Genomic DNA, 20,197 nt, shown 5'->3' on the forward strand with positions numbered 1-20,197 from the left:
AAAGCAAAGTTCCTCAGTGAGCAGGGTAACCTGTGACTTTAAAGTTTGTGTACTGAGAAGCTAAACCTGCCCCCGTTTCTTTACCCAGGTAATGTTGACTATCCTATCCAGTTACATACCCCCTTCACCCCCCTTCCAACACACGTTGCGAAATAAAAATAGTTCAACTTTGTTAAAGCACACCGTTTTCTTTAATACTGTTTTCGCGGGAATTTTTTAAAACTGGGACGCAGACTGTGGTGCGGAGCGGGTGTAGTGTAGTGACGCGAATGCAGCTTCTAAACTCAAGGATTGACAGGCTCCGCTGCAGTGGGATGGTTGTTTCAACGGAGCCTGTCACCCCTCCTGATCGGGACTGTGTGTATGGGGGGGTCTATGTGACTTTGTGGCAGGGGGAGGACGGTTACAGATCCCCTGCTGTGTGGCTCTGTGATCCTGCCTAAGGACCGCCGCTTAAGATCTGTAACTGCCCTCCCCTGCCACAAAGTCACAGAGCAACCCACCCCCCACCACATAACATGAAAACAACCTCCCAGACTAACCAGGGTAACTAGTCACTGCATCACTGCACTGTGTATGTGCCCTGCTGCTGTGCCTGCCCCCGACTATGTACCCTGCCAAAGGTGACTGTCCTGTCCAATTACCAACCCCCTTTCCCATCCTCCTCCAAAAGAACATGATTGAAACAGTAGTTTACAGAAACATATTTTTTATTATCAACTACACATGGCATTGGGAGGTGAAACTTGGACGGGGGCTTGTGTCAGGCGGGAAGGAAAGAACTGTTCAAATTTTGGGAAATGAGAGCCTTCTGCTACTAGAGCTCTCTGCAGGGGTGGAGTGAGAGTTAGCAGGGACTCTGCCGCCTCTCCTTCTTTGCACTTTGGGTGAGGTGGGTATGGGACTTGGTGGCAGGGGAGGGCGGTTATAGATGGACTGCAGCGGGGCTCTGTCCTCCTGCCTCCGTTCCTGCAGAACATCCACAAGGCGCCGGAGCGTGTCCGTTTGCTCCCTCAGTAGTCCAAGCAGCGTTTGAGTCGCCTGCTGGTCTTCCTGCCGCCACCTCTCCTCCCGATCCATGTTGGCTTGGTGCATTCGGGTCAAGTTCTCCCGCCACTGGGTCTGCTGTGCTGCCTGGGCTTGGGAACAGGCCATAAGCTCAGAGAACATGTCCTCCCGTGTCCTCCTCTTCCTACGCCTAATCCGCGCTAGCCTCTGGGAGTGTGATTCCAGGCTAGGTTGTGAGACAGTCACAGATGGGGCTGTGGAAATGGGAAAAAGGGAGTGAATTCCTCAGAAAGAAAAATGTAGTTGTGAACAAAGAACATAGTCTTTCTCTGTGAACAAGACCATGCACAGCACCTATCACATGCGCACTCAGCACAAGGTCGAATTTTCGGCCTTCGCATTCAGTGCCTGGGGTCTTGCACAGCACATTTGAGAAGCGGGGCAGCACAACGGAATTTCTGTTGCAGGCAGACATGGTAAGCCGTACACTTGTGGCAGTTTAAAACTTTTAGATTACCACTGGCCTCATTTCACATTTAAAGCTATGTCAGTTCCTGCAGCCAGCAATCCGGCAAGCGGGAACTCTGCCCCTGTCCCACCCCCTCGCGGCTGTCCCCGGGAACGATCCCTTTCGGCTGCCCCTCTCCCGCCTCCACCGCGTGGCTAAAAACCAGCGGTTACAGTTCTGTCAAGGAACGGGAAAGCAGTCCCAACACTAACATTCCCCTACCTAATTAAAAGCAGGTCACCATGGGCGACATCACCCTGATGAGGATCTCTGAGAGCGACAGACAGAGAATGCTCCGGGAAAGCCTCCAAAGACCAGGGCCGTATGCCGCCCTGCTATGCAGAGCAATGATTCCCGAGTACGTGATAGTCTCGTGGCGCGGCAACGTCTCGTACTTCGGAGGACCCAATAAGGCCGCTCTCCCCAGGAACCTCATGGAACGGCTTTCAAGTTACCTCCAGGAGAGCTTCGTGGAGATATCCCAGGAGGACTACTGCTCTATCCCCGGACATATAGACCGCATTTTACTGTAGCTGCAGTAGCAGGGAATAAACAGTAGAGCGGCTTGTGCAGGACAATCACTGAAAACCGGACATTGCTAGATTTTTTTTCAAAACTTGCACTGCCCATGACTAAACCGTTAAGCGCATAGGGCACACTAATCATGAACAACCCATTCTTTAAATTGTTAATATTCCTGTTTTGTTAAAAATAAATGTTTAGATGTTTACAACACTTACTGGCTGATCCTTCACCAGATTCTGTGTCCGGGGTAACGGCTGGGGACGCTTCGTAGGGGATCTCTGTAAGGGTGATGAAGAGATCCTGGCTGTCGGGGAAATCAGCGTTGTGAGCGCTGCCGACTGCCTCGCCCTCCTCATCTCCTTCCTCATCTTCCACGTCCCCTAACATGTCCGAGGAACCGGCCGTGGACACTACCCCATCCTCAGAGTCCACGGTCACTGGTGGGGTAGTGGTGGCGGCCGCACCGAGGATGGAATGCAGTGCCTCATAGAAACGGGATGTCTGGGGATGGGATCCGGAGCGTCCGTTTGCCTCTTTGGTCTTCTGGTAGCCTTGTCTCAGCTCCTTGATTTTCACGCGGCACTGCGTTGCATCCCGGCTGTATCCTCTCTCTGCCATGTCTTTAGAGATCTTGTCGTAGATCTTTGCATTCCGTCTTTTGGATCGCAGCTCGGAAAGCACGGACTCATCGCCCCACACAGCGATGAGATCCAAGACTTCCCGATCAGTCCATGCTGGGGCCCTCTTTCTATTCACAGACTGCACGGCCATCACTGCTGGAGAGCTCTGCATCGTTGCCAGTGCTGCTGTGCTCGCCACGATGTCCAGACAGGAAATGAGATTCAAACTGGCCAGACAGGAAAAGGAATTCCAATTCAAATTTTCCCGGGGCTTTTCCTGTGTGGCTGGTCAGAGCATACGAGCTCGCACTGCTGTCCAGAGCGTCAACAGAGTGGTGCACTGTGGGATAGCTCCCGGAGCTATTAGCGTCGATTTCCATCCACACCTAGCCTAATTCGACATGGCCATGTCGAATTTGGCGCTACTCCCCTCGTCGGGGAGGAGTACAGAAGTCGAATTAAAGAGACCTCTATGTCGAACTAAATAGCATCGCAGTGTGGACGGGTGCAGGGTTAATTCGATGTAACGGCGCTAACTTCGACATAAACGCCTAGTGTAGACCAGGCCTTAGACTGTTTTTGTTTAGTTTTCCTCAATAAATATTAACTCATAAAAGAGAAGTAATTTGATGAACTAAGAAGGATAATTTTGAATTACCCTGGTGATACAAAAGATTCAGATAATAAAACCATGTGAAATGCCTCCTCATATCGGCTTTGTAAAGGAAGATCATCCCGCAGAAGATTAAGTTTTCAATTAACTGACTCAGAGAAGTTCATAATGTAAGCCTGTGCCTGTAATTAGGCTGTATTTGTTATTTGGTTAATGAGGTGGTGTTCATTATAAGAAAAGAGGGCTGCAAAACTTTTGCAGTTATGAAGCAACCCACAGTTCTGAAGCTGAGTCAGCTCTTTCTGATAGTTTCACAAAATTCCGTGATGTCTAACTGATTTTCTGAAGCATATTATTTTGCTAAAGCTTTTTCTTTTAGCCTTAAGTCAAAATGAATAGCTAACAGAACGTTGTTGTTTGGTGATATAAATGAGTATATTAGCTATATAAATATTGCCACGCATAATTAATGTTCCCACCACCATATTAATATGCATCCTCATGGGCTCTAGTCATGAAACTAATGGATTTGCTAGCAGGAGACATTACTTGGGCTTGACACTGCTTCGGTTCTGCACACATCCCTATTCACTTGTCTTTACTGTAACTTGATTTCTTTTCATTCAATTCCAGAAATTACATTATACCAAATCGCTACAGTGCAGCCTCTGATATGATTCTCTCTCTAATATAAATACTTGCTATCTCTATACTTGTGTTAATGTAGATTATTAATCATATTGTATTTTACTAATCCTTGAGAAATGCTTCAGGAATAACCAATGGCCTACTAGTACCATTAAATAATAGTTATTTTTGCCATGTGTAATACAGAGAGAGGCTACAGTACCTTGTTTGGGAATGAACCATCCAGCTGTTAGAATAAAATATTGACAAATAGTTTTAAACAAATAGTTCCATTCAATTTGGAAGTATTCACTTGGCAGGCTACATGGAACTAGGTTTGGAGGAATCCTATTAATGTTCAGTGTTTTGGGTTAACAGAAATCAGCCTTAATATTTTTAATTAATCTTGCAAGACCTTATTTAGGTAAAAAACTCAGTGACTTTGTAGGATCACATCCTTATTTATTTTAATGGTAATAAATGTGTTTGCATTTAGCTCTGTTCATTCTTGGGACTCAAATTGTTTTACAAGCAATAAATCTTGAAAGACTCCTGTGAGGTAGACTACTCTTGGCTAAATGGCTGTTTCTTAAGGGTGCACACATACACTCACAGTCACACTCCCCCTCCCCAACAACTCCACCCCTTCACTGCATGCGAAATCTATCCTGCTGTCAACATTCCATCCAGAAAAATAATGATGATCTTCAAAGACATCAGTAGGACTAGGCTCAGCTACATCAGCAACTGCTTCTCCATCCATAACCCTGCCATATAATTGATATCTTCAGGGACAAATGCAGCTCACCAGGCCAAGGATGAACCATGTGAGAGATAGAGATAAAACATTCTTGGTTTATGATTGGCCGTGAAACAAGCTTCCACAAAAAACTTAGTCTGATCAGTGTTTCTTATTCTGAAGAAGTTTAAAGCATGCTGCAATACCTTCCTCATTGATAAAGCTTTTGTATCATAATAGGAATGACACCCCCACCCCCGACCCACCAAGCAGAACTGCCTATAACCAGAGAAGGAGGGAGGGTAGTACTTCTATCCCTATTTTGTAGATAGAGCATTGGAGCACAGAGAAAGTAAATGGCATGTCTGAGGTTATACAGGAAGTTTGTGGAAATTGAACCCACGTTTCCCAAGTCCCAGAATAGTACTATTGCGGAGCATCCTTTCTCCCTGCATTACTACTATTATTACTTACCTTCTCTATCTTCCATTTGGTTTAATTTGTTTTCATTTGATTCAAGAAACATGCTGAAAGTAATTTGATCATTGCTTAATCTGTCTTAAAGATGTTTATGAGTTGTTTACTTAAAATAATTCCATGCTCATTGCACTAAAAATATATGCATATTTTCCATTCGCTGCAGTATAATCTTACTTTAGAGAGCTCTGGAAGAAACCTGGAACAGATAGTCTCTTGTAGTAGGGGAATTCCTGACAATGGATGAAGAAATCAAAAATGTGCCAACAATTTTCTATAAAGAAACTACTTGTTTTAACATAATCTTGAAAATTTTGGGTGATTTCAGGTACTGTACACTTGGCTTTAATGGATATATTTTCAAGATACATCAATTGCCTTCTTACTAAAGCAGGTGGTATTGTGACAAACTCTAGTTTCTTTAAATTAGAATTGGCTATGTTTATATTATAGCATATGATAAGATTACGTTAAAACAAATATTAAATTTATTTGACTATATGTGACAATATAGAGAGAGTGAGCAATTCTAGTGGTACTGGCAGCTATAGTTTAAGTTAAATGGACATTACCCCTTTAAAGCCATTTCTCTAGTGTGACAAAGTTCCTCCTCTGCCTTGGTGGGTCCTGCGCTTATTGGCGAATTTGCTCGCTTCACAGATCCACCCTGTGGGTCAGGAAACAGTCCAGAGACCTTCCCCTCTGGTAGAAGCTATAGTCCAGGTCAATTCCTCCTGTGTTTGATCAGGAGTTGGGAGGTATGGGGGGAACCTGGGCCCACCCTCTACTCCGGGTTCCAGCCCAGGGCCCTGTGGACTGCAGCTGTCTATAGTGCCTCCTGTAACAGCTTCATGACAGCTACAACTCCCTGGGCTACTTCCCCATGGCCTCGTCCCAAAACCTTCTTTGTCCTCACCACTGGACCTTCCTCCTGATGTCTAACAACGCTTGTGCTCCTCAGTCCTCCAGCAGCACATCCTCTCACTCTCGGCTCCTTGTGCCTCTTGCTCCCAGCTCCTCACACTCACTTCCTCTCCTCTGGCTCCCCCTGGCTTGACTGGAGTGAGCCCTTTTATAACATCAGAGGGGCCTTAATTAGCGTATGTCTACACTACGAAATTAGGTCGAATTTATAGAAGCCGGTTTTATAGAAATCAGTTGTATACAGCCGATTGTGTGTGTCCCCACATAAAATGCTCTAAGTGCTCTAGTCGGCGGACCGCGTCCACAGTACCGAGGCTAGCGTCGACCTCCGGAGCATTGCACTATGGGTAGCTATCCCACAGTTCCCACAGTCTCCGCCGCCCATTGGAATTCTGGGTTGAGATCCCAATGCCTGAATGATGCAAAACAGTGTCGCGGGGGGTTCTGGGTACATGTCATCAGGCCCCTCTCCCTCCGTCAGAGCACCGGCAGACAATAGATTCGCGCCTTGTTACCTGTGCAGACAACATAACACGGCAAGCATGGAGCCCGCTCAGATCAGCTCACCGTCACCATATGTCATCTGGGTGCCGGCAGACGTGGTACTGCATTGCTAAACAGCAGCAGCAGCTAACTGCCTTTTGGCGGTAGACGGTGCAGCATGACTGGTAGCCATGGGGCTGGCAGCCGTAGGGCTGCATTGCACCAGCCCCTTGCCTTTTGGTAGAAGATGGTATATTACGACTTGTATCCATCATCATCGTACTGCAGTGTCACTCATGGGCACCTGGGCAGACATGCTCAGTCCTATCGAACTATCTTGATGATGATGGCTATCAGTCGTAGTATGCTATTTTCTGCCAATCGCCCAGTATTTTCTGTTAAGCACCCAGAAGAGGCCGAGGGCGATCTGGGTGCTGGCAGACATGGGGCTGGCAGACGTGGGGCTGCATTGCTACAGAGCAGCAGCCCCTTGCCTTTTGTTAGAAGATGGTATATTACGACTGGTATCCGTCGTCATCGTACTGCAGTGGCTATCAGTCATGCTGCACCATCGGCTGCCAGCTTAAGATGTAAAAAATAGATTTGTTCTGTATTCATTAGCTTCCCCCTCCCTCCGTGAAATCAACGGCCTGCTAAACCCAGGGTTTTGAGTTCAATCTTTGGGGGGGGGGCATTCTGTGTGACAGTTGTTTGTGTTTCTCGCTGATGCACAGCCACCTTTCTTGATTTTAATTCCCTGTACCTGTACGCCATGTCGTCACTCGCCCCTACCTCCCTCCCTCCCTGCTTCCCCTGGTCCGTCAGATACTAGTTTCGCACCTTTTTTCAGACCAGGCGCCATAGCTAGCACTGGGATCATGGAGCCCACTCAGATCACTGCAGCAATTATGAGCACTATGAACACCACGCGCATTGTCCTGGAGTATATGCAGAGCCAGGACATGCCAAAGCAAAACCAGGACCAGCCGAGGAGGCGATTGCAGCGCGGCGACGAGAGTGATGAGGAAATTGACATGGACATAGACCTCTCACAAGGCACAGGACCCAGCAATGTGGAAATCATGGTGTTACTGGGGCAGGTTCATGCCGTGGAACGCCGATTCTGGGCCCGGGAAACAAGCACAGACTGGTGGGACCGCATCGTGCTGCAGGTGTGGGACGATTCCCAGTGGCTGCGAAACTTTCACATGCGTAAGGCCACTTTCATGGAACTTTGTGACTTGCTTTCCCCTGCCCTGAAGCGCCAGAATACCAGGATGAGAGCAGCCCTCACAGTTGAGAAGCGAGTGGCGATAGCCCTGTGGAAGCTTGCAATGCCAGACAGCTACCGGTCAGTTGGGAATCAATTTGGAGTGGGCAAATCTACTGTGGGGGCTGCTGTGATCCAAGTTGCCAGGGCAATGAAAGACCTGGTGATATCAAGGGTAGTGACTCTGGGAAACGTGCAGGCCATAGTGGATGGCTTTGCTGCAATGGGATTCCCAAACTGTGGTGGGGCCATAGACGGAACCCAAGATAGCTTGGCACCGGAGCACCAAGCCACCGAATACATAAACCGCAAGGGGTACTTTTCAATGCTGCTGCACCTGGTGGATCACAAGGGACGTTTCACCAACATCAACGTGGGATGGCCGGGAAAGGTACATGATGCTTGCGTCTTCAGGAACTCTGCTCTGTTTCGAAAGTTGGAGGAAGGGACTTTCTTCCCGGACCAGAAAGTAACCGTTGGGGATGTTGAAATGCCTATCGTGATCCTTGGGGACCCAGCCTACCCCTTAATGCCATGGCTTATGAAGCCATACACAGGCAGCCTGGACAGGAGTCAGGACCTGTTCAACTACAGCTGAGCAAGTGCCGAATGGTGGTGGAATGTGCATTTGGACGTTTAAAAGCGTGCTGGCGCAGCTTACTGACTCGCTCACACCTCAGCGAAAAGAATATCCGCATTGTTATTGCTGCTTGCTGTATGCTCCACAATATCTGTGAGAGTAAAGGGGAGACATTTATGGCGGGGTGGGAGGTTGAGGCAACTTGCCCGTAACTTGGTCTGTTCATCCCACGATTCAGCCCGCCACCTCTCCTCTCGTTCATATTGTGCTTTTCTGAAGTCTGACATTGAATGCCTCCACGCATTCTGCTGTGCTCTGTCTGCGTGAGAGGACATCTGGAGCTCCGTGAACATATCGTCCCGCGTCCTCCGTTTTCTCTTTCTAATCTTCACTAGCCTCTGTGAAGGAGAAACATTTGCAGCTGGTGGAGGAGAAGGGAGAGGTGGTTAAAAAAGACACATTTTAGAGAACAATGGGTACACTCTTTCACGTTAAATTTTGCTGTTCACATTACACAGCACATGTGCTTTCGTTAGAAGGTCGCATTTTTCCTCTTATAGTGAGGGCCTGCCGGTTTGGTGTGAGAGATCACTCACGCAGTGCCAGGCAACAGATTTCGGCTTGCAGGCAGTCATGCTAAGCCACAGTCTTATGGCTTTTTTAACCTTCTTAACATGTGGGAATGGTTTCAAACAGCAGCGCCCTCATTTCCCATATCAAGCATGAATTGGGTTGGCCATTTAAAATGGGTTTGCAATGTAAAAGGAGGGGCTGAGGTTTCCGGGTTAACATGCAACACAAACCCAACTAACCCCCCCGCACCCACCCTCCACACCCAATTCTCTGGGATGATCACTTCACCCCTCCCCCCACCGCATGGCTAACAGCGGGGAACATTTCTGTTCAGCAGAGCAGGAACGGGCACCTCTGAATGTCCCCTTAATAAAATCGCCCCATTTCAACCAGGTGACCATGAATGATATCACTCTCCTGAGGATAACAAAGAGAGATAAGGAATGGATGTTGTCTGCATGCCAGCAAACACTGGGACCATACGCTGCCATGCTTTGTTATGCAATGATTCCAGACTACGTGCTACTGGCCTGGCGTGGTAAAGTGTCCTACCATGGCGGACGGGATAAGGCAGCCCTCTGCAGAAACCTTTTGCAAAGGCTTTGGGAGTATATGAAGGAGAGCTTTCTGGAGATGTCCCTGGAGGATTTCCGCTCCATCCCCATACACGTTAACAGACTTTTCCAGTAGCTGTACTGGCCGCGATTGCCAGAGCAAATTAATCATTAAACACGCTTGCTTTTAAACCATGTGTAATATTTACAAAGGTACACTCACCAGAGGTCCCCTGTGTGCCCTCAGGGTCTGGGAGCATGCCTTGGGTGAGTTCGGGGGTTACTGGTTCCAGGTCCAGGGTGATAAACATATCCTGGCTGTTGGGGAAACTGGTTTCTCTACTTCCTTGCTGCTGTGAGCTATCTACATTATCTCCATCCTCATCTTCCTTGTACCCCGAACCCGCTTCCCTGTGTGTTTCTCCAGTGAGGGAGTCATAGCACATGGTTGGGGTTGTGGTGGCTGCACCCCCTAGAATGGCATGCAGCTCCGCGTAGAAGCTGCAAGTTTGTGGCTCTGCCCCGGACCTTCCGTTTGCTTCTCTGGCTTTGTGGTAGGCCTGCCGTAGCTCCTTAATTTTCACGCGGCACTGCTGTGCTCCCTGTTATGGCCTCTGTCCTTCATGGCCTTTGAGACTGTCATAACTATAAAGGGAAGGGTAATAGCTGTCCTGTGTACAGTACTATAAAATCCCTCCCGGCCAGAGACTCCAAAATCCTTTTCCCTGTAAAGGGTTAAGAAGCTCAGGTAACCTGGCTGGCATCTGACCTAAAGGACCAATAAGGAGACAAGATACTTTCAAATCTTGGGGGGGGAAGGCTTTTGTTTGTGTTCTTTGTTTGGGAGTGTGTTCGTTCTCGGGACTGAGAGGGACCAGACATCAATCCAGGTTCTCCACATCTTTCTAAACAAGTCTCTCCTATTTCAAACTTGTAAGTAAATAGCCAGGCAAGGCGTGTTAGTTTCCTTTGTTTTCTCAACTTGTAAATGTACCTTTTACTAGAGTGTTTATCTTTGTTTGCTGTACTTTGAACCTAAGACTAGAGGGGAGTCCTCTGAGCTCTTTAAGTTTGGTTACCCTGTAAGGTTAATTTCCATACTGATTTTACAGAGATGATTTTTACCTTTTTCTTTAATTAAAAACCTTCTTTTTAAGAACCTGATTGATTTTTCCTTGTTTTAAGATCCAAGGGGTTTGGATCTTGATTCACCAAGAGTTGGTGGGAGGAAGGAGGGGAATGGATAATTTCTCCTTGTTTTAGATCCAAGGGGATTGGATCTGTGTTCACCAGGAGTTGGTGGGAGGAAGGAGGGGGGATGGTTAATTTCTCCTTGTTTTAGATCCAAGGGGTTTGGATCTGTATTCACCAGGGAATTGGTGAAGGTTTTTCAAGGCTTCCCAGGGAGGGAAAATTGATGGTGGCAGCGGAACCAGAGCTAAGCTGGTAGTTAAGCTTAGAAGTTTTCATGCAGGCCCCTACATTGTACCCTAAAGTTCAAAGTGGGGATCCAGCCTTGACAGAGACCTTTTCTAATATTTTGCCATTTTGTTTACTGCTACGGAGTTCAGCTAGCACTGATTCATCTCCCCATATGGTGAGCAGATCCCGTACCTCCCGTTTGGTCCATGATGGAGCTCTTTTGCGATCCTGGGACTCCATCACGGTTACCTGTGCTGATGAGCTCTGCGTGGTCACCTGTGCTCTCCACGCTGAGCAAACAGGAAATGAAATTCAAACGTTCACGGGCCTTTTCCTGTCTACCTGGTCAGTGCATCTGAGTTGAGAGTGCTGTCCAGAGCGGTCACAATGAAGCACTGTGGGATAGCTCCCGGAGGCCAATAACATCGAATTCCGTCCACACTACCCCAATTCCGACCCGCTAAGGCCGATTTTATCGCTAATCCCCTCATCGGAGGTGGAGTAAAAAAACCGGTTTAAAGGGCCCTTTAAGGCGAAAGAAAGGGCTTCGTCGTGTGAACGTGTCCAGGCTTAATTCGATTTAACGCTGCTAAAGTCGACCTAAACTTGTAGTGTAGACCAGGCCTTAGAGTCAGGTGCTTAACTGCCTCACCTGACTCTTAGCAGGTTAATTGGAGTCAGGTGGTCTATTAGCCTGGAGCAGCCCCTGCTCTAATCACTCAGGGAACAGAAAACTACTTATCCAGTGACCAGTATATCTCCCTTCTGCTACTCTGCTGTTCCCAACTGGTCTGGGTCTATCACACTAGTTTAATACTTTTAAAATCATATTAGACTTAAATAGGGTCCATAATTTGCTCTTCTGTGATTACTAATGGGAGTTAAAATACTTTGTGTGTACATATTAGGAGGAGACTATACACTTTGGCACATAAATTGTAATTCCATATGCTGTTCCTTTTATTTACAAAAAAGTTTAAATATACTATGCAATATCTTTTTCATTCTAACTCTTTAAAAACATTGTTTGGGATTGGTTTGTTTTATTGCCATATTCAAGATCCCAAACACAAAATAATTTAGATAGAGGCCTCAATCCGGATCCAGTCACCGTGGCAGTAAGTGCTGTGCAAACACATACAAAGACAGATCCTTACCCCAAGGAGCTTGCAGTCTGATATTTAAAATAGAGCCAGTGGGATTGTGTCTACCTGCACCGATGCGAGCTTTGACCTATAGTTATCTGACAAGTATCTGACAAGTACCATACGGTATTACAACAGGAGCTTATATTAAGGGAAATGCAAAAGAGGAAAAAGATAAGGCTGCACCTTTAAACATTAATTTTTGGAATTTCCTGATTTTGAGAGCTTGATTTCTCAACCTTACTATTGGACAAATACTAGCTTCTTCCCACCCACCCGCAATCCAATTTGCTTGATGTGGGATTTCTCTAATTCAGGCTTCATAAATGCAGCCCGCCTTAACTAAACCCAGAGGTGAAAGTGGGCCGGTACAGAGTGGCTACTGATACCGGCCCATATGCAGCTGCCGTTAATGTGCTGCAGCGGCAGCGCTTTAACGTTGCTGCCCCTTTTTCCCTTCTCCCTTGTCAGCACCCCTGCTGGTAGGGATCCTACTGGCAGGGCCGCTGACAGGGCCAGCTCCAGGCACCCAGCCGAGCAAGCTGGTGCTTGGAGCGGCAGCTTGTAGGAGGCGGCATTCCGCCCAATCCTAGGGCGGCACAGACGCTTGTTGTTGTTGTTGTTGTTGTTCCACTCCGGCCTCCCTGTAAGGGGCAGTAGTGTGGAGGACGGGAGCGCCCTGCAGCAAGCCCAGCAGGCGTAGAGCCCTCCCGGCAGGCAGCGCAGCGGGAGGAGCCACGTGGCAGCGCCCCGCTGAAGCCCTGGCCGCCCCCCTTCTCTCTCTCTCCCGCACGCTCCCTCCCTCTCCCCCCACACCCTGGCTCCGGCCGCGCCGCAGGTTTTTTTTTTTTTTGCTTGGGGCGGCCGCTGATGGGGGGAAGGAGGGGGCAAAAGGGGCAACTGCCCCGGGCCCGGTGATTTAAAAGGGCCCGGAGCTCCCGGCTGCTGTTACCGGGGCGGTGGCCACAGCCCTGGGCCCTTTAAATTGCCACCGGAGCACCAGATGGCACGGGCTAGTCAGCGTAGAAGGGCCGGCTGAGGGAGGCTGACCCCCCGCAGCCCTGCCCCTTCCGCCCGAGGCCCCGCCCCTCCGGGGCCTGGAGTCGGACCCCTGTACCGCTAAGTCTTTTATTTTACTTTCACTCTGACTAAACCTCAAGTTCTGGGCCATACTAAAGCTGCAGACATCTCAAATACTGGGCCATTACAAATTATGGACCATGTTGAAAAGTTTTGGATGCATCTGTGAGAACCTCCTAGATCAGTATACATGTACCTCTTCCAAATGTCACTACTTAAGTCTACTCAATCTGTATTCTTTAAACTTTTCTTGCCATGTAGGTCTTGTTGAGATTAAAAATCAAGCAATGTTCAAAGAAAATCAGTTCAGAGGCTATAAATTTAACATTTGAAGTTCAAAACTGCATCCTTAAGCAGACCATTAAGTATTATAGAAGAAGGATTTTAAACGTTTTGCTGTGCATGAGAAAAACTGGTGTTTGAAGACAAGGTACTCCCTTATGATCCTGTGCCTGCTATCCACATCAGTGGCAGCAGCATGAGAGCAGGAGAGGAGAGGGAGGAAGAGCAGGAAGCAAACAGAGCCTTGGATCTGCCCACAAAACATTCAGCAAAGAGCTGTCCTGCTGCTTGAGGAGCATTTGCTGCACTGGAGAGAGACCTGGTGCAGCATATCTCCTTCCCAGAGCAGCAAGAGGACTAAGAGGTAGATTGAGATGGAGTCATAGGTGGCCCTGTGGTAACACAACAATATGCTGCCCCAGTGCAAGGTCTGCAACATAGCTTCTCGGTTTCTTATGTATATTAAACTGCTAGTTTATTTTAGCTTGATAATTAGTCACTGAGCATGCATGGCAGTTAACTTTCACCTTTTACTATAGCAATAGCAGTGCTAGAAGTACTGTATGCAAAGATAACATTTAGTTGAATGGAAGTCAGAATAAAAAAACAACAACCAAGGAAATGAAAAGCAAAAACACTATTAAAATAATGGCAAGGTGGAGACTAATAAAATAAAGCATATTGTGAGTTGAGACTTCTATGTCTTGCGTAATGTATACAAATAACATTGTATTATAACACATGTAGTTCCCTATCTGTCTTTTTGGAATAGGCATTGCCACGCAAGCTACTGTGCTAAGGAACAATGGGATGACTTGTGATGGCTTCATAAATTTCTTGCTTTAATCTGGATTTGTTTCAAACTTAATCTTCTTGAGGTTTGCTTTTATATTACTTTTTATGCTTTCAATTTAAGTTAAGATGTCTCACCAGTGTTATTTTCTTTAAGTAATGTTTTTTAATTCTCTCCTTCTCATGTTCTCTTTGTATTTTGTCTTGCTCTGCTAATCATTCCTTGCCACACAACCAATATTATATAGCATATGGTAGGCCCCTAAATTGTGCTGTCATCCATTTCTCTTATTCCTGCGATGCACAGAGCAATGTTCTTGTTTTATATTTTATTGTCTTTCTTTTCCTTGTTTTACTGTTAAAATATAAACAGCATATTTTTCACTACAGCAATATTTCAGCATCTATTAACTCTAAACTCCTACAAAAGTTGTAGCAATGAATCTATCTCATCCCCTCCTGGGATTTCCTTCTTAAGAAGCATCACTTTGAAAATTGTGTCCTACTTCCCTATGTTGCCAACCCTAATATTAAAAAGCTTCAGGGTGTGCTGCTTTGAAAGGTCCATGGAGAACAACTGTACTGGTCACAGTCATCCTCTCTTGATTCATATTTTGTTCATCTCTTCTGTTCATCATTTGTACTTTCAACTTATTGATCATATGAGAAAAGAATTCTACAAGGATACATGGAGAATGAAGAGTTATCAATATATAGTCTGTAAGCGGTAGCCTAATGACCTGAAACTTTCTACAGAAAGAGAAATTGCTAAGAAATTGTTAAGTGAACAGTTTGGATCATCTCATCTTGGGGTAACACAATTATAGTCCACATACTCCCAGGAAGAATTTGGCCCTTTGCCTTTTTCAGAGGTGCTTAAAAGAGAAAACCTTAGTATGATAACTTTGCATAAGAAGAAAAAGCTCCAACATATCTTATAGGGAGTGTAGTGTACTACATATTATCTTTGTGCAAAGACAAAAACTATTATGCAATTTGTTGGGAATTAGTATGGTAAATTGTTTTAAATTGTTAAAATAGCAGGCCAATGGTAGCCAGATGGGGCGCAATTCTGAGTAAGATGAGGGAAGCATTGTCAGCATTGTAACCTTAATAAGGTAGGTGATGTGGATCAATTTGTGCTGCCCTTGACTTTCTGCTTCTATTTGAATTCTGAAAGATCGTGAGCTGCCTCTTGGATGTATTTGATTAATGGGCTTGGTTAAACAAAATTAGTGAGGTCAAGTGTGATCCAAAATTATGAAAAATGTGTATTCCAGAGGAACTTTCCACTTTCCAAATTACTAATGAATGTAAATTCATTTGCTTTTGGTTCTAATTGATTTAGCAATGTATTATCTCAGTGACGACCCATAAGAGCCTATAGTGTGCCTATGGCAAGTTTAAGGGCTTGTCTACAGTGCCATGCAGTTCAGATTCTCGGGGGATGAATAGCACTGCACACAAAACTGCTACTCTGTAACTCCCCCATATGGATGCCTGGGGTGAACTAAAAGGTTTCTGGTTCTCATTAAAGTAGTCCTCTTCAAACAGGACTACATTAATGCAAAGCAGTAATCTCTTAGTTCGTGCCCATAGCATCAACATGGCGGATTGTCTACGCTTGAAATGCTTCAGCAGCACAGCTGCACTGCACTTCAGTGTAGGCTGTACATACCCCGATGGGAGGGGTTCTCCCGTTAGCATAGGTAATCCACCTCCCTAGGAGGTGGTAGCTAGGTCGACCGAAGAATTTTTCACACCCCTGAGTGACGTAGTGAAGCCAACTTAATTTTCTAATGCAGACCAGGCCTAAGTTACACTGCAGTTTTAAGAGATACAGTACTTGCTACATAAATGGGTTTAATGTGCGTGCTAATAAACAGTAAAACTAAAACAAAGTTCCAGTGCATTGCACTGTTTAGTAAATCACCTCATAGTAGAGAGTACAAATCTCTGCAGCTTGATATAGAAAAGAGTTGGTAAAACAAATGGAATCTAAAAGAACTGAGGGATTTTTCTAAAGACAGTACTATAGAAAGTTTATTTTAGCTTTAGTTTATTTTTGCACAAAAGAAGCTTACCACAATGTCACACTAAATTATTTTCATGCTTGCCCGGCCTATGCTGAAGAATGGTGCCAGTCTCTGAAGATAACGGTTATAAATTTTGAGGTGTTTTCATATAACAGTTATACAAAATATGGAAAATGTTTACCCTGGCCCACTTTCCTCACTTTGTCCAATGTATCTCCCAACTTCCTCAACTTTAGGAGGGAGGACAAGTACAAGTCACATGGGCAGTTCTGTGTCTTTCTTTTTTTTTAATCTGTGTAGCGCACTTATTTCTTAATGTTGCATTCTTTTCTTTCTCTCTAGAGTCTGCTGCTCTGTGCAGATTCAGCATGTTTTATAAACCAAAAATGCTATTTTTGTCTCTGAAGTAAAAGAAATGAGTTTCATTGCATTTATTGCCCTGCTATTAACAATTAGTTTTATGATATATGGCAAGTATGTCCATGTGTTTTAAATCCAATCTATAACTCTTAGTTGTCTGATGACTGTAATGAATCACCTGAAAGAAGCTGGAAATACAACATGACTTATCTTTCTTACTATAATATGCTTTTCCTATATTAATCCTATTCTCCCAGCCACTGAGCAACATGCTGTCTGAATTTAAAGTTGGATTTTACCATCACTATCCTAATTATTAATTATTTATACCATTTTGGTTTAATATCCCCACATGAAATCCTGTTATCCAACAATAATACCCAAGAGCATTAATTTCTGCCAGTTTACTTTTTTAAGCAGGAATTTGCTCATTAAAAACTATTATTGAAAATTACAAGATGGGGAGAATCTGAGACATTCCCTCTTAGGCTGGACCTAAAGCTAAATCTTCAACATGGAGGAATAAGTACAGTAAAGATTCTCTTACTTTTAGACCTGGAGCAATGGAGGTTACTTACAGTATTTTGGCGATATAACTACTTTATTGAAAATTATATTTGCTTTTCCTTACAGTTTAATAGCAGTGGCCACCCTTAAAAATTGCCAATTTTAACTTCCATTAATGTATAAGTTTATCTCAGTATCTTCAATATGGCCTTATACTTCTCTACAGAATACTTACTATTTGGATTCATTGAATGCTACAAGATTTATGAATTATTTTAAATTAAAACTTAGTAAAATTATTTCCAAGAGGCAAATAATCTGTTTGGGAATAAGATGGGGGTTTATACTCCCTATACTGCCCTTACTATGGCCAATCTATAGGGCAAGAGGTGATCTCAGCCACTGTTCATTAAAGGAATTGGCAAGTTTTAAGGATGACCAATGTAGCTGCACTAATGGGATTCTTACAATGCCCAGCTATTTCTAGAAACAGTAAAAAAGTGTTTTATCGCAGCCATGAACTAAGGTGGTATTTACAAGTACAATTGGCTTCTTGTCTTTTAGTCATTTTTCAGTCCAGTGAGCTAATGATACTTTTATTCTATATAACCTTTCCTATGTGGCTTTGTTGTGAATCACTGGTATGCAACTTTATCAGATAGTTGTCAAAAATCTTAGTCTACCACTAGAGTTTGATGGGCCAGATCCTCAGCTGGTATAAATCAGTATAATGCCATTGAAGTCAATGGACCTATGCTGGTTTATACCAGGTGAAGATCTGGCCCAGTATCCTCAATAAGAATCAGCAGCTGGTGAGGTATAACCTTCTGGAGACAGTCTTGGTTATTCTCTAATCTTTTCTAGTTTACGTATTCAAATATATTAGTTTAACTATGACTAGATAAATATAAACAATCCTATATCATTAGCACATTTATAGATTTATGTAAGTTCTTCCAAGTCATAACTGTTTAATTTGAGAAATCTCACAATATAACATCCCTTTCTATTTCGCATCCCTAACAACCTTCCCCATCCCCCACCAAAAAAACCCTCCAATGAACAAAATACCCTATATAAAGCAGAGTTTTGAGCCCAAAAAGGAAGACACGCCAGAGACTCCATGAAGTACAATAGGGACTTCACTATTGCTTTTGATTTTACATTGAAGATGCTCAGATACTATGATTATGTGCAGCAGTATAAAACCAATAGATAGATTAGATAAAGACCTCAGTCATGCAATCAGGTCTGCCCAGGGGATTCCCTGTGCCTGCCTGGAACCTCACTACAGTCAAAGTAGTTACTCAATAAAAAGAATAAGTGATTATATACACTAATTCTAATATTCATGCAAGGCTTTATCTTTTCAGCTTCAGCCAAGAATTGTAAAACACATCACATCTCAAGTGCTACCCGAATTATTGTAACATTATTTAAGTAACATGCACATTATAGAGCATTTTTCCATGTGATAGTCATGTCCTGATAATGACCAGAAATAAAGGCCCCAATTACATCTTTGCTAGAAAAAGTAAGAATTTTATCAATGGCATATTTTAACATGAGAGCTTTTATTATCCAAGTTTCATTTTCTTTGTGTAGGGTGAGCTACAATTTATAAAACTTGCTTGTGGAGACTCAGATATTGTAGTGAAATAAATTTATTACTTTCCAGCTGACTGAGGCCTGCATGAAAATAGCATCAAAAGTTACTTCAGCAAAAATTAGGTTAAAAAAGGAAGACAATAGCAGCACTTTGTAAGAGCAAAGCCAAATAATATGTTTAATGCAAACACCTCATTTTGTCAATAGTTTGCAGCCTTCTGCTTCATCAGACTTAACTTGTTCAACATACTTGCACTGTTAATTTATTAGTGATAGGCATCTTCAGCAATTGTTTTATATGCGCAGAAGCAGGGACTGAGCAAGGTAAAGATTTTGTATATAGATTGCTTACAAGCTGTATTTGCATTTTGAATAGAACATACAGTCCATTGTCCAGATTGGTACCTGAGTGTTAGAGCTTGAAGAGCTGAATTTAAAAGCATTTATGTTTCATTCAAACATAACACATAGCTTATTATCTCTCTTTGTTCCAGGAGCAATGTGGCTTTCCATACTTTTTCTTTTTTTTCTTTATCTTTTTCTTAAAGGCATTTGCAATGTATTGATGCTGGAAAAATTTAGACCTATTTTCTCTCCACAGTAGGGTTGCATACATACAAAATATTTGTTAGTTACAATGTAGATTCCACACATTTATAATGTATATTTACATAGCCATGTATTACATTTTAATGTGCTCTAATTTCACTTTAAACTTCTATCTGAGTTCTTAGGTAGGTAGAAAGATTCTCGTCTATACATGCAATATTTTATTTTCTTATGGCCAATTTATGCAGTTCTGTCCTCTAGAATATTATTTCATGCAAAATATACATGCTAAACCTGACACCCTTTAATAGTCTGCAAATTACAGACCATGGAAAAAACATCTGCTACATCAGAAACTGCAGGTTGACTTTCAGGCCCAGCTCCTGCTGTTGCATCTTTTCCTGTTGCAGCTCAAGTGGAGCCTGCTGCCTCTAACACTTGCTTTTTTTTTTATCACTTTACCTGTAAGTGAAGGTGAAATCATAGTCAGAGGGCAGGCCCTGGTTAAAGAATTGTGGGGCCTTGTGTGCTATGGAATTTGGGGGACCCACCCCATCTTCCTTAAACTATAGCTCTGCTCTACTGGCTGCCCGGCCTGCGTGGCATGAACAGTATGCTGAGCTCCTGCACAGCCACTCAGCAAAACACCCCAGCCACAAATGCACCAACCGACAGATGCTCCCAAATGCCCCACCCACCTCACATATACCCTAACAACCCTCCACTAACCCCACTTAGTCTGACAGTCCGCACACATATCCTTGCAGCCCGACATACATCCCACTCACCACAAGCCCCAACATCCCCTCCACTGACCCCCAGCCTCTGCCCTCCTACACTCCACACTCACTCCTAGCCCCTCACCCACTGTCCCAGGACCTTCCTGGCCACTTGTCAGCATGACCCCATTCCCCT

General features: G+C 44.4%; 2 protein-coding genes across 6 annotated transcripts in view; one reads left to right on the forward strand and one right to left on the reverse strand.

Annotated features, from left to right (window-relative positions):
- Nucleotides 1-20,197, forward strand: part of GALNTL6 (polypeptide N-acetylgalactosaminyltransferase like 6) — a 958,556-nt gene that overhangs the window by 691,964 nt on the left and 246,395 nt on the right. The gene's annotated exons all lie outside the window — the stretch shown is intronic.
- On the reverse strand, nt 693-3,246 carry LOC135983680 (uncharacterized). The gene is made up of 2 exons (XM_065596589.1): nt 2,257-3,246; nt 693-1,262 (listed from the first exon to the last, which is right to left on the reverse strand). The coding sequence occupies exons 1-2, from the start codon at nt 2,831-2,833 to the stop codon at nt 787-789; spliced, it is 1,053 nt and encodes a 350-aa protein (XP_065452661.1). The 5' UTR covers nt 2,834-3,246; the 3' UTR covers nt 693-786.

This window comes from Chrysemys picta, chromosome 5 (assembly GCF_011386835.1).
Source record: "Chrysemys picta bellii isolate R12L10 chromosome 5, ASM1138683v2, whole genome shotgun sequence".
NCBI lineage: Eukaryota > Metazoa > Chordata > Testudines > Emydidae > Chrysemys > Chrysemys picta.

What these genes read in the sequence shown, in the direction of transcription:
- LOC135983680 (XM_065596589.1), bottom strand. Translation starts at nt 2,833, where the DNA reads ATGCAGAGCTCTCCAGCAGTGATGGCCGTGCAGTCTGTGAATAGAAAG. An exon ending in ATCTGGTGAAGGATCAGCCA is followed by an intron (nt 1,263 to 2,256) that starts GTAAGTGTTGTA and finishes CCATTTCCACAG; the next exon opens with CCCCATCTGTGACTGTCTCA.